Raw genomic sequence first — 13,661 nt, forward strand, 5'->3', positions numbered from 1 at the left:
TGCCCACCGCCGCCGGCCCTGCGCCCGAGGTCACCGTGGCGGCCCGCGTCTCCGTCTCCAGTCCATCCTGGGCCAGCAGCGGCGGCCCCGCCTAAGACCCGAGCGCCAATGGGGCCCGAAGGCGGACAGAGCCGCTAGTCCTCGCGAAGGCGCCACCGCTGAGAGGCACGCGGCCCCTGCCGTGGCCATAGCCCTGTCGCCAGCGCCGGAACCAACACCGCTCCGCACCAGTTCTGGCGCCAGCCCCAGTCTCGCCTTGGTGATGGATCCGCCCGGGGCGCCTGCAGCGCGCTGAGCCCAAGAACGCCGCTCGGTACACGCCGCACCGCACCCGAAGCCGATTGCAATGAAGTCATCCCGCTGAGGAGTCCCGATCTGTGCATTCAAGTGATGTGGGGGTGAAGCCGCTGAGAAGGGGCCCGCAGTATCCAATTCAGACCGGCCTTTGGCCAGCGCAACCAGGAAACCAGCTCTCCCTTCGAGAACCTCCTAACCATGTGCTGACCAGGAACTACACTTCCCAGGATGCAGCCCGAGGAGTCCCGGCATCCCCAGGTCATGACAGCCGAGGGCGTGGCCAGACCAGGGTCCGCGGGAGCAGTACAGGCGGCTCCGCAGCGACCACCACGCTCTCCCCTTCAGGCCCAGTCCGGGATCCCTGTCGGCCGTTAAGTCTGAGCCCTCCCAGGCTCACACCAAGCCAGCAAAGTGCTGCTCAGCTGCTGCAGCTGAAATCGGGGGACTACGTTTGGGGTGCGAGGGCTGGCCACTCTGGCTGCAGGCCGAGGGTTGAACGTTTATTGATCACAATTAACAGCCTATACAAGCAATTCTAGAGCAGAGGCTGTGGGTCCAAACGGGCCCCTGTAGCTCCAACCCTCTGGCCTTTCCGGGTGCTGCCCTCACAGCCGATGGAGCATGGCTGGGCAGGCAGACAGGACACAGGCTCAGTCACAGGGTGTTGGTGGGGGAAGCTCTTCTAGCTGGAATGACTGGAAGTTGGCCCAGCGGCTGGGGCTGGTCTGTCCCTTCCCCTCCTGTTAAGTTCCACCTCCACTGTAGTTAAGGCCACCAGATGAAAGCAGGGTTAGGTCCAGGGACCCAGTAGAGCCTTGGGATGCATGAGGTGGGGGTAAATGGGCTTGGGAGAGAAGTGGAGATTGGGAAGGGGCCTGATTAGAATAGAAACTGATGTTGGTTCAGCACCTGCAAGATGAGGAAGGTGACTGCAGCAACCTTAGAGCTTCCCAAAGGAAGCGTGTGATGCCCCCATCTGCCAAGAGGGTACCTCCTTCAGCCCTTGGCACAAGAGCCAGACCGAGGTGTCCAGGGAACTCCACAGGACAGAAGCCCTGCCGAGGCTAGGGGGATGGTGGATGAAGGAAAGTCTTCCTGGGGCCTGCAGCCCAGTCTCAAACAAGGAACAAGGACATGGCCCACTGGTCCTCATTTGTGAGCCAGTAGGCAGGGAGCGAGCCTTCTCTAGGGTAGGAGATCACAGCCTGGGGAATTTTCCTTAGGGTTGGGTTGCATCCATGGACACAGGTTAGGGCCAGTTTCCGGGAAGCTCAGTCGAGTGCTCTGGGCTCCTCAGGCAGACCTTTTCTGTAGGGCAGTGCCCCCTAGGCTGCAGCTCTGACCTTTAGGAAAAGACGGAACGAAGCTTGGCTGATCCCACGCCCACTGGCATGCACCAGGGTCCCCAAACCAACTAGGTGGGCAGGGGCTGGGCCCATGGGGTCTGGAATGGAGGGTGGGGCCACTAGACCTGGAGTGGGGAGGGGCTGGGGGCACAGCCCCCAGGGTCCATGGTGTTCCAGAGTCCCCTGAGTTTCAGGTTCAGCTGATGTAGATACGATGGAAGTCGTGGGCACCAAAGGCCGCGTTGCACTTGGGGCACTTCCTCTGGCGGGCCTCATAGCGGCCCCGCACGCACTCGAAGCAGAAAACGTGGAAGCACTTGGTAAGGACTGCATCCTTCTTGCGGGTGTTACAGCAGGGGCAGGTCAACCGCGCCTGGGCCAGGCAAAGGCATCAGCTTGGGAACAACTCTGACAGTGCCCAGACCCCAAGCTGACAGCAGGAGGAGTCCAGGTCAAGCCCACCACATTGGGGACTGCACCTCATCCTCCCATAACCCTGGAGGTAGGGACGAGCACTCTGTGAATGAGCAAACTGAGGTGCAGAGGCCAAGGTCTCAACACTAGCAATCCGGATTCATCACTGGGCAGTGATGGCTATCATGTGTCCCCTCAAAAGGACAAGGACCCACAGGCCCAGCCTGGACTCTGCCTTGGGGCTTCATCTCCTGCCCCACTGGCCTTCTCTGGTGAAATCTCAATCTTGTCTACCTCTTCACCTGCACTTGCTAAGTCACAGCTGGAATGGCAATGCAACTAGAAATCTGTTCTCTCTACCCTCAACTGGGCCCAGCCTCGGCACTGACCAGAGACCCTGCTGTGGGTCCCTTCTTAGCCTGAGACCTCTCTTCCACCACCAGGAGGGTCTCCACCTCCAACTCCAGACATGGATTGACTCAACTCAGCATCCCCCAACAGTCCTCCTCCAGCCTGCTAAAATCCCAGCACAGCCTGCCGCCTCAGCAGCCTCCCTGCCATCACTCCTGTCTCCCAGGAACCTATGCACCAGCACTGAAGAGGCTCTCAAGCCTGCCTCTACCCCATGGCTGCCTCCAGCTGCCTCTGCCCTTCAAGGCTCAACTGCTTCCAAGAGATGACCAAGTCATATGTGGCTTCCACCTCTACCTCTACTGACATTCGCCGAGCCCTTTCTCCAGCCCAGCCCTTCTGTCTTGAGCACCTTCCCAGCCTCCCAAGGGGTCCCACAGGCACCTTCTCAGCCTCCTTTGACACCATCCCATAGAACCTGCTCCCCCACAGGCCTCCAAACCCCCCAAATGGTACTGGCTATCCACCTAGTTTCTCAAACCAGGAACCCAGGAGTCCTCCAAGTGTTCCCTTTCCCTCACTCCATGCATTTGATCCATCCCTGAGTCCAAGCAATTCTGCCTCTGAAATGTCTCCTGAACCCATCTACTCTGGTTTCTGCCTCAGTGACTGCAATACCATAACAGTTTCCCTGCCTCCAGTCTACCTCTTCCAGCCCAAAACCAACAAGAAATCTAACCACATCACTCTCCTGTTTAAAACCCTTTGAGGTCTCAACCTGGCGTACCACACCCTTCAGGAGGTGACACTGCCCAACCTCTCCACATTGGCTCCTCTGATTACAACCTCCGGTGCTGACCCAGCAACCCCTCGGCTCAGGCCTCCACATCTGCCATTCCCTTTGCCTAAAGCCACTCACCCCCGTTCCTCACAGCCATGTCTGGCCTATTCTTCAGGTCCGCTGTGGTGACATTCACTCCAGGAAGCCTGCTGACCCCAGGGCCAGGGGAAGGGCCTCCCCTGAGTCCCCTCAGCCCCTCTAGCCTCTGCCATCACATTACACATCTGGGATGAGAGAATTACTTGGCTGCCTCCTCCCCTGACTGTCAGTTTCAAGAAATCAGACCAGGGCCAGTTCCTAGCCTCCCAACCCACACCCGGCCAAGCATTATGCCTAGCTCACGGTACATGTACAGCAAACAGTATTTGACTCTGCAACCACTGTGCTGCCCACTTTCTGCTGCCCTACGTTACTTCCAGGGTCCCCAGACTCTCCACTACAGTCTCAGCAATCCTGCATCTACAATTCCCAGGTGGACAGGGCACAACTTGGCCCACAGCCCCACCTTGTACTCCTTGATCTCCTCCTGGAGGATTTCGTCGGCATCCGCGTAGACCTCCACCTTCCTCTGCTTTTCCAGCTTGCGCCGCAGCCGTGAGATGTCCTCCTGGGGCAGGAGAGGCCTGGCTAAGGGCAAGGGTCCTCACCCTTGAGCCGCTTGCCCCCAGGATAGGTCCGTGACCGTGGACCACCCTGGCCTGGCCCCTCACCCCTGCACACACCTGAGCCCTCTTGAGGTTGAAGCTCTCTTTCTCACGAGCAGCCCGGCTCTCTGCCAGGCAGGGCTGGATCTCCCGCAGCCGAGTCTGCACGTGCTCCAGCTGCACCTTCAGGTCCTCGGCCAGCTGGGCGGCTTCTACAGCCTGAGTGGGGTGGAAGGAGGCACTGGTCTGAGCCTGGTGATTCAGGTATGTGGAGTCATGGCCCACCAATGCTTGTGTCCAGTGCCCCAGTGACACTTGCCGTGGAGCTGCTCCTGCCTCCTGAGCCCTAAGCCCTCCCCTCCTGTTCTCCCTCTCCAGTTCCTCATGTGTGATGCTGTTTTTTGTTTTGTTTGTTTTTGTTTGTTTGTTTGTTTGAGATGGAGTCTTGCTCTGTCCCCCAGGCTGGAGTGCAGTGGCGCGATCTCGGCTCACTGCAACCTCTGACTCCAGGGTTCACACCAGTCTCCTGCCTCAGCCTCCCGAGTAGCTGGGACTATAGGCGCCTGCCACCACGGCCGGCTAATTTTTTGTATTTTAGTAGAGATGGGGTTTCACCGTGTTAGCCAGGATGGTCTAGATCTCCTGACCTCGTGATCTGCCTGCCTCGGCCTCCCAAAGTGCTGGGATTACAGTCGTGAGCCACCGCGCCTGGCCTGCTGTCTGGTTTTTGAGCCTTCACAAGGCTCTCCTCTCTGCTCCCCTCAACTTCCCCACCACACGCACAGCTCCCCTGGGCCTCAGCTCAAGTGTCACCTCCTAAGAGGCTCCCCTATTTTTTTTTGACAGCACCTCAGATTCCTGCACAAGGCTTACTGTGACATGCACTATTTTATTTGGGGGATTACTGGCTTGCTCTGCCTGCCAAGACCTGAAGTTCCAGCTTTGACTAGAAGGCAGAGACCTTCTTGTTCCCACTGTCTCCACAGCAATCAGCGCAAGGCCTAGTACATAGCAGGGATGTAAAATATACTGCTTAAATGGGCCAGGCGCGGTGGCTCACACTTGTAATCCCAACACTTTGGGAGGCCAAGGCGGGCAAATCACAAGGTCAGGAGTTTGAGACAAGCCTGGCCAACACAGTGAAACCCCTTCTCTACTAAAAATACAAAAATTAGCTGGGCGAGGTGGCAGGCTCCTGTACTCCCAGCTACTCGGGACACTAAGGCAGAAGAATCGCTTGAACCTGAGAGGTGGAGGTTGCAGTGAACTGAGACCGAGCCACTGTACTCCAGCCTAGGCAACAGAGCTAGACTCCGTCTAAAAAAAAACAAAAAAAACACAAACATACTGCTTAAATGAATGAACTAACTGTAGAAGAAAACAGCTTCAGAGGAAATGGAAATCAATGTTAATCTTAAGCCTTTAGACAAAGCTAGACATTTCTTATATTTAATACAACTACGTGACAGAGAACATCATCCCCACTTTACAGTTCACTAGCGAGTGGTTAGAAGGTAGAGCCTAGAGTCAAGGAGGCTTGGACCCAAATATCAGGGCCACTCCCTCTTGAGATCAGTCCACCTCGCTGAGCCTCAGTTTCCTTATTTATAAAATGAGGCTAAAAACAAAATCCGGCCAGGTGCAGTGGCTCACGCTGTAACCCCAGCACTTTGGGAGGCCAATGTGGGCGGATCACAAGGTCAGGAGTTTGAGACCAGCCTGGCCAACGTGGTGAAACCCTGTCTCTACTAAAAAAAATACAAAAATTAGCCGGGCGTGGTGGTGCGCGCCTATAATCCCAGCTACTTGAGAGGCTGAGGCAGGAGAGTTGCTTGAACCTGGGAGGCGGAGGTTGCAGTGAGCCGAGATCACACCACTGCACTCCAGCCTGGGCAACAGAACAAGACTCCATCTCAAAAAAAAAAAAAAAAAAAAAATTCCATCTTTTATTTTTTTTTCCTAGGGACAGAGTCTCGCTCTTTGTCACCCAGACTGCAGTGCAGTGGTGCGATCATAGCTCACTGCAGCCTCAACCTCCTGGGTTCAAGTGATCCTCTCACAAAATTTTTTTGTAGAGATGGGGTCTCACTATGTTGCCCAGGCTGGTCTCCAACTCCTGGCCTCAAACAAACCTCCCACCTCTGTTTCCCAAAGTGTTGGGATTACAGACGTGAGCCACCACGCCCGTAAACACCATCTTGATAGGATTAGTGAGACTGAAATGTGACCAAGCATGTCAAGTACTCAGCATGTGGTCTGGCACATGTAAATGTTCAATATGTGTGAGCTGTTCTGTGACAGCCTGGCTTCACCTCAGGCTATTGCGTCGGGTGCTCTGAGCAGAACCGGAAGGTGAGGAGGTGAGCCAGTAGCCCAAGCTGTGTGTCCCCCTGGCCCAGCCTCACCTTCCGCTTGTTGAGCTCCAGGGCTTGGCTGCGCAGCGTCAGCTCCTTCTCCACACCCCCGAGGCTGCCCTGCAAGGCCCGCTCCTTCTCCTCCAGCTTCTGCACAGTCAGCAGCTGGGCATCCACCTAAGGACCAGAGGAGGACTCAGGGCCATGACCCCCACCTCTCCAGCTCCACCCTGCAAGCTGGGGGCGGCCATACCTGGGACTTGAGGCCAAGGACCTGCTCGCCCAACTCATCCTTCTCCTCCCGCAGCAGCTTGTGAATCTGGTTGGCCTTGATCCGCTCTGACATTAGCTTAAAGTTGGCGTCATCCTTTTCCCGCAACTGCTGTAGCAGCCGCCCGTTCTGTTCCTGCATGTCCTCAAAAGCCTGACCTGTCACATCCATCTCTGAGAGCAGAGCCTCCTCCTCCTGCAGCAAGTGGGCGGAGACAAGATGGAACGTGGGAAGTGGATAGGATGGCTGTGGGGGAACCATGGGAAAACACAGCGAAGCAAAGAACCAGAGGGGACCCAGATCATCAAGGTGCTGCAGGCACTACAGGCACCAAGCAAGGTATGAAGAGATCTCTCTGCGTTCTGACGCGAGGGCACCACATGGGCCGCACCTGCTTGGTGGCACCCAGCTTGCGCTGCAGGTGTTCTATCTGCTCCTCTGCCTGCCGAATGCGCCGCAGGGCATCCTCATCTGCGATCTTCTTGCTCTCCCTTCGATCCCTCTCCTCCAATTCCCGGATGCGGCTCCGCAGCTCATCAACCTATAGCACAGGGAAAAAGAACTCTCTTGACACTGCTTCCTGCTGACCTAGGACTCTGCTCTGCCTTTCTGCATGCCCCACAAGCCCCAGCTGCCCTCACCTCGGCCTTCGCCTTGCGTTCCGCTGCCATGAGCTGCACCTTATCCCGCTGCTCCTTGGGCGCTGACTTGTACATATCCAGCAGCAGTTTCATCTCCTTCTGGCTCTCCTGGGCCTTCCTGGCAAGGAGGTACAGGAGGAAGTCTTGGTGAGTGGAACTGGAGGCCACCTGGCAGGGTCAGGAAGGAGACAGGAACAGGGCCTCACTTGAGCTCCGCTCGGAGACCCTTGAGGAGTTCTGATTCCTTCCGCTTGGCTTCTTCCACCTTGGCCTTCTCCCGATCAGCCCTTGAGAGAGCGGAGGCTACAGGTGGAGGTCCCAGGCCGGGACCTTCCCGTTCCCTAAGCTCCCGCTTGGGCCTGGCCTCAGGTTCTCGGCCCCGGGAGGAAGGGCCCTGGGCCCCAGGGGTTAAGCCCTGGACATCCTCTTCGGAGGGGACCAGCTCCTCCTTCTTCACTGAAGTGGTAGTAGTGGTGGTGCCAGGCACTGGAGCCATCTCCTTTCTGTTGTCAGGGGTACTGACAGGGCCTGGCCCACCCTCCTCTTTCCCTGGGGCTGAGGCACTGAGGCCAGAATCCTCTGGGTGGCCCAGGTTGGGGGTGGAGTGGGTAGAGCCACTGGCCTGGGCCCGGAGCTGCAAGTCAGAGAGGAAGAGGGATGAAGTCAGATGGTATTCACTGGAGTCTAGCCAAAGCTTTTCCCAGGCAGGCCCCTTCTCACCTTGCCAATCTCAGCTTGTACTTCTCGAAGCTTCCGCTTGTATCGCTGGGCGTCCCCTTTTAGCTGGTGGTTGTGGTTTTGAAGACTACTAATCAGGTGGCGCATCTCACGGTTGATGGGCCCTGGAGCAGCATCAGGAAGTAAAGGTGTCAGAACCAGTTCCTGGGTTAGGACTCCAACCCCTCAGTGGGGGAAGAGGCTATGCCATCACTCCCACTGTGCAGGAGGGGAACATTGCGGCCTCAATGGAGCATGAACTCATCAAAGTAAATAATGCTGACTTCAAGGAAATTACCTAAAAGTAACTTGACACTGCCTATTCATATAACTTTTGCTAATGTAGAATTTTTTTTTTTTTTTTTTTTTTAAATAGAAACAGTGTCTCACTTTGTTGCCCAGGCTGGTCTCAAATTCCTGGCCTCAAGTGATCCTCCCACCTTGGCCTCCCAAAGTGCTGGGATTACAGACATGAATCACCATGCCTGGCCTAGGTTTTTTCTTTTCTTTTTTTTCATACATCTAATTCCCTTTAATAGAGAAGGTAACTGTAACATTCACAAAAGTTAGTCAACTTCTTCTAGATTCTTAAACATCACCTTCCCAGTACATTTCCCTGGCCTCCTATCCAAAATTGCAAAACCCTTTCTTCTGATACTTCCTATCTTCCTTTTCTGCTTTACTTTCCTATTTGTCACGAGCTAACACATTTTCCATTTTTCTTCTACTAGTTCGTCTTCCTCTAGTCTGTCTTCTATCAGAATGTTGCTCCACATGACAGGAATTCTGTTTTGTTCACCGGCATAACCCCAAACCCTAGAACAGAGCCTGGCTCATAGATGGCATTTGATAAATCTTTGTAACACAAGTATCTGAGAGACAGAGACATCATCAGACCAGAAGAATGAGGACAGGGCTGACAGCTCAGACTCTGCATCTGCCTGCTCCATCAGCCACCCCAGCTGGTGTGACCCTCACTGTGCCTGGGAGCCAAGCAGTGCAGGCCCTGTTTTGCATAAGAAGCCGAGGCTCTGTGAAAAAAAAGGCCTTAGCCTCTTGCATCAGGATAAGCAGCAGCCCCACACCAGGGCCCAGCACTCCCAGATAAGGCCCCACCTCCGCCCTATCCTCACCACATACCCGCCTGCTCGTTGGCCGCCAGATTCTGCTCAAACTCGATGCGCAGCATCTCGTACTCCTTGCGTACCTGGGCCAGCGTGTCCTCCAGCTGAATGACCTCTGTGCGCAGCTTCTTCTGCAGCCCCAGCTCGTCGCTCTGTGGGTTGATGTGTTAAGGACCCACACAGCCCCTCGGTCCCATCTCAGGACTCAGTATCTTAGGAACAATCTATTACCCAGGGACCCCTGGCTGGCACACAGGGCCTCCGAAGCCACAAACACCTCAACACTAAGAGTCTGGCCCTTAGCCCAGCCCCAACGTCTGTTCCAGGGCCATACCTCCATGTGCTCAATGTGTCGCAGGTGGGAGTTCTTGGTGGCCAGCAGCAGGCCCCGCGCCTCGTCTAGCTGGGTCTTCACTTGCAGAGACTCATTGTAGAGCAGTGAGAATTGGGCCTGCAGCATGCGGTACTCCCCCGTCTCCCGCACTACCTCCTCAGGAAGGCTCCGCAGGGCCACCTGGGGCAGGGATGCCCAAATGGGATCAGCAAGAGGATTCAGGGCTCAGTCCCTCCCTTACAGGCACAGGCCCTCTCAGCCCCTACGGCAGCCCACCTTGAGGCGCTCATTGGTCCGCACAGCCCCCTGAAGTTCGGCCTGCAGTTTCTCCAGCTCTGCCATACGGCTGTTGGCCAATTCCTGGTTTTCCTCCAATTCTGCATTCAGCATCTCAAACTAAGGAGTGGGAGGCAGGGCCATGGGAGGCAGGGCCAGATGTGGCAGCAGGCCTCCCTTACGTCCCCAGCACACACTCCACCCCAAGCACCCTGTGCAGGGCAATGATCGATTCTGATACCCCAAACCAAGTATTTTCCTAAGGGCTCCCAGACAAATGGGAGAAAATTCAATACTGCATGGTCGGTGCTGGGAACTAAGGCTCTTAACTGATGGGGAGTCACGGAAGCATTCCAGGAAGGCCTAAAGTGCTAGTAAAGGGAAAAAGGGCACAGTGACCACCAGATGCCAAATGACTCTAACTCACTCCTATCTCTCTCTTCTGTGCTTTATCATATGTGGTACTCATAACACACTGACACACTATTTTACTGATTTCTTGTCTGTTACCACAAGTAGAACCTAAAGATATATTCTTTTATTTATTTCTTGTCTGGTCCATGAAAGTTTTGACCTCTATTTTGTTCTCGCCAACATGCCTAGTGCCTAGCACTAAGTGTTCAAAAATTTACTCAACAAGTATATGAATGCATGAAAGAGCAGCAGGAGTGACCAGGAAGGGCCTCGGAGATGGATGTTTGTCCTTTGTCCTGAGGGGAATTTCAAGAGTGCAATAGAGAAGAGGTTGTGAGAAGGGGTGAGAGGAAGACGCTGCTCACCTTCTGCATGCTGAGTGTGATCTGGCCCCCCTGGAAGCCTGAGGAGCTCCCAGATACATAGTAGCCAGAGTTAAGCTGTGGAGAGAAAACAGACAGGCAATGGACATGGAGGGGAGGAGCTAGGGCCCAAGGGCCCAGCCTTGCCTCACCTACCCCAGCACCCCTGCCCCCCTGCTCCACCTGCTCTAAGGCCTCTGCCAGGTGCTTATTGAGCTTTTGCTCTCGCTTCCGCAGCTTCTCGATGTCCCACTGCAAGTCCTCCACTGTTGTCTCCATCTCCAGCACCTTGGTCTCTGCCGATGTCACTTTATCCTGGAGCTCAGAGTACTGGGAACAATGAGGGAGCAGACGCTTGGATGGGGGACTTGGTTTCTGAGGTCCCTGAGTGCCCATCTAACCCAAAACCTGCCTGATTCTAATCCCACCCCCAAAGCCCCCGGCTCCTCACCTCCAGTGAGATGCGGTGGTGTTTCTCCTGCAGCTGAGTGGCCAAGTCCTGCAGTCGCCGGTTCTCACGGCCCAGCTCTCGGGTGCGTGCCCGAGCCGCCTCACTGAGGGGCTCACTGTCCCCTGGGAAAGCAGGGCCCAGGTAAGAGCCCAGCTCAGGGCAATGGGGCAAACAACTAACTCATTCTGGAGTCTGCTATGTGCCCAGTGTGATCCACCAGCTGTCTTGCCCATTTCTCATGACAAAGCCAGGAGTCTTTATCCCCACTGCACAGAGGAGGAAACCAGCTCAGAGAGGGGAGCCACTTTCCCAGCATGTCCAGGTAAGGATGGCAGAACTAAGTGGGAGAAGCCTGTCAACCTATAAGGCCTGAGCCCTTGAAGCTATGCCTTGTGGATCTGCAACCCACACCAGGTGCTCCAGAGGGGCCTCTGGCCAGGAGGCTCTACCGGCATCAACAACTCCTCCAACCCATCTCTCTAGCATTCAATCCAGGAATCAAAGTTGGAACCCCCATCTACAGCCTAACCTACCCCTTCCAAGAACATGGCTGATTTATTCCTTGGGGAATTCTGGTCGCCCTTGGACTCGGGAATTAGGGGAATTGGGAAGGGGTGCCATCAAGATGCAGGTGGGGATGGACACCTCTTGGGTATGGGCACAAAGAACCCACCTCGACTGTACACTCGCTGACAGAGTTCCTCCACCCGGCGCTGAAGGCGGTCTGAGGCCTCTACCACATGAGACACAGCTGCCTTGGAGAACTCCATTCGGCCTTGCAGCTCCAGCTCCACCTCCTCACTGCTGCTGGCACCCAGTGCCACCACAAAAGCCAAGGCTGGCTCACTGAGAGGGGGCCGCAGCTGCATCGCCAAGGGGTCTGGAAGGAATGGACAGACCCTCATGAGGGTAACAGCAGTTACTACCACTCTGTACCAAGTTCCAGACTGAGCCCTTCAATACTAATGGTTCACTTAATCAACACAACCTATAATGCACTATTATCTCCATCCTGAAAGTGAGACAAATGAGGTTCAGGGAGGTAAAGTAATTTCCTCAAAGCTACAGAGTTGCGTATCACATCCTCAGGGAAGCTTCCTATACTTTCCCAATATAAATTAGAATCACACAAACATGCATGCACACACAATCATTCCCGTTCAGGAGCCCCAGTACTTTCTGCTATGTTTATAATTTCCTCCCTCATAGCAAGTGCAACACTCATTTTTAGAAAGCATCAAATACATAGTTAATACTCAACCATAATACTGTTTTGAAACAAATGGGTGTCAAAACATGAACTGCTCTATAAACCAAGTTAGTCAGAGTCCAAAGCCTGTGTTTTTGTGCACTGCACTTTACTGCCCAAACATGAAATCCATTTCGTGGGGAGTAGTAAGGCAGGCAATTCAGGGGCCCAACACCAAAGTCCCCTCCTCTCCAGGACTTTTCCCAGAACTTAAGCTCCCCAGATCCCAGGACTCTGGTCCTACCCCTCAGCTCTGATGTCCCCGGCTCTGGGAGAGGAGTCCCATCACATGTTGGCCCCTCCTGGGTCCCAGGTGCCTCAGGCGCTGAAGATAGCTCCCCCTGGCCCTCATGGCATCGGAGAAGGGCTTCCACAGTTTCATCCAACTGGAAGGAGAAAACATCAAAAATGTTATGAATCCCTTAGTGCTTTCCAACATGATACTCCTTTCCCAGCAGGGGAATCTGGGGATTGGCAGTTGAATCAAGGCCTGGTCTTTGAAAGCAGAAGGTATCCACCTGGGCCCAGTAGCGATTGACGATGAGGAGTGTGGCATCATCTGTAGCCTGCCGCTTCTCCAACTTCTCAATTCGTTCTCGGAGTTCATCTTCACAAGCCTGCCGTTGTTCCAGCCGCTCTGCCAGTTTCTTGTTCTTGAACTGTAGTACCTTCAGGTCCATCTCCTCCTACCAAAGGAAACAAAGGGGCCGACGAGAGGGTCAAGCAGGGCCCACAAACCAATCAGAGAGACAGAGAGAGAGAGAGAGAGGAGCAGAGCATCTGGAATGCATGGGAGATGGGGGTATTCCCACACTAACCGCTAACAGAATCTAAGGAGGCTCAGACAACACATAGCGAAAAGTGTCTTGGTTGTGAGGAGGCTCACGTTGTTTCTGCCTGTCCCCTTGTAAATCCTTAGTCTTTGACAAGTCACACGCCCCCTGGGAACCTGTTTTCCTATCTGTAAAGGGAAGACAGGCGTCGTGTTCTCAGCTTCTTTCAACAGAGTATCCTGTAACGCGGACCTTGCTAAACTTGGGGAAGTGGGTGTAAGTTTCTGGACAGTTTGGCCAGAGAACAGAGGGAGGGCTTTGGCAAGTTCTGAGGGTTAAGGCAAGAGCCCACGAACCGTGGAAGAGATGCCTCCAAGACGAATGGGCTCGATAAGAGTGGTGGTGGTCTTCTCCTCACGACTCAGCTTCTTCTCCGGGGGCCCTGAGCCCCCGTCGCCGGCGGCGCGTTTGTTGCCTGGCCCAGACATGGCCGCGGCGGCTGGAGCGGCGCAGGGTCCCCTGAGGGGGCGTCAGACGGGAGGAGGCGGTACTTCTGTCACCTGCAGAAGACAGAGAGCAGAGATGTGGGAACGGCTGGTGTTCCACAGCCCCAAACACCCTCCACCCCGCACACACCTGCTGGATCCCGTCCCCGCCGGCGCCAGAGCCCTCACCAGCAGCAGGGTCAGCCTAGCGCCGCCATCTTGGATTTCACCGGACGTCACTGGAAGACACTGGCCCCCCAACGGTGCGCAGGGCGCAGGCGCCAAAGGCAGTCCCGGATGTGAGGAAACTTCTTTAT

At 55.2% G+C, this 13,661-nt stretch overlaps 1 protein-coding gene across 6 annotated transcripts; it reads right to left on the bottom strand.

The window, feature by feature from the left end:
* Window positions 1-784: 784 nt before the first annotated feature.
* RNF40 (ring finger protein 40) lies at window positions 785-13,590 on the bottom strand. Of its 6 annotated transcripts, none has more exons than XR_010114225.1 (20): window positions 13,216-13,348; window positions 12,605-12,772; window positions 12,331-12,472; window positions 11,511-11,717; window positions 10,838-10,959; window positions 10,570-10,716; window positions 10,390-10,464; window positions 9,611-9,730; window positions 9,335-9,514; window positions 9,017-9,152; window positions 7,880-8,001; window positions 7,366-7,793; window positions 7,160-7,277; window positions 6,910-7,059; window positions 6,501-6,713; window positions 6,299-6,424; window positions 3,972-4,112; window positions 3,755-3,856; window positions 1,769-2,016; window positions 785-1,640 (listed from the first exon to the last, which is right to left on the bottom strand). XR_010114225.1 is itself a non-coding variant. In XM_063611930.1 (20 exons), the coding sequence occupies exons 2-20, from the start codon at window positions 13,345-13,347 to the stop codon at window positions 1,840-1,842; spliced, it is 3,003 nt and encodes a 1,000-aa protein (XP_063468000.1). In that variant the 5' UTR covers window positions 13,348-13,419; window positions 13,496-13,590; the 3' UTR covers window positions 785-1,839. The 6 variants fall into 6 exon arrangements, 5 of the variants coding, with proteins under 5 accessions (XP_063468000.1, XP_063468001.1, XP_055154781.1 ...); XM_063611930.1 differs by adding an exon at window positions 13,496-13,590 and having other exon boundaries at window positions 785-2,016; window positions 3,755-3,853; window positions 13,216-13,419; XM_063611931.1 differs by lacking the exon at window positions 1,769-2,016 and adding an exon at window positions 13,496-13,587 and having other exon boundaries at window positions 13,216-13,419.
* Between the last annotated feature and the right edge of the window lie 71 nt (window positions 13,591-13,661).

Source organism: Symphalangus syndactylus, chromosome 11 (genome assembly GCF_028878055.3).
Source record: "Symphalangus syndactylus isolate Jambi chromosome 11, NHGRI_mSymSyn1-v2.1_pri, whole genome shotgun sequence".
In the NCBI taxonomy this organism is placed as follows: domain Eukaryota; kingdom Metazoa; phylum Chordata; class Mammalia; order Primates; family Hylobatidae; genus Symphalangus; species Symphalangus syndactylus.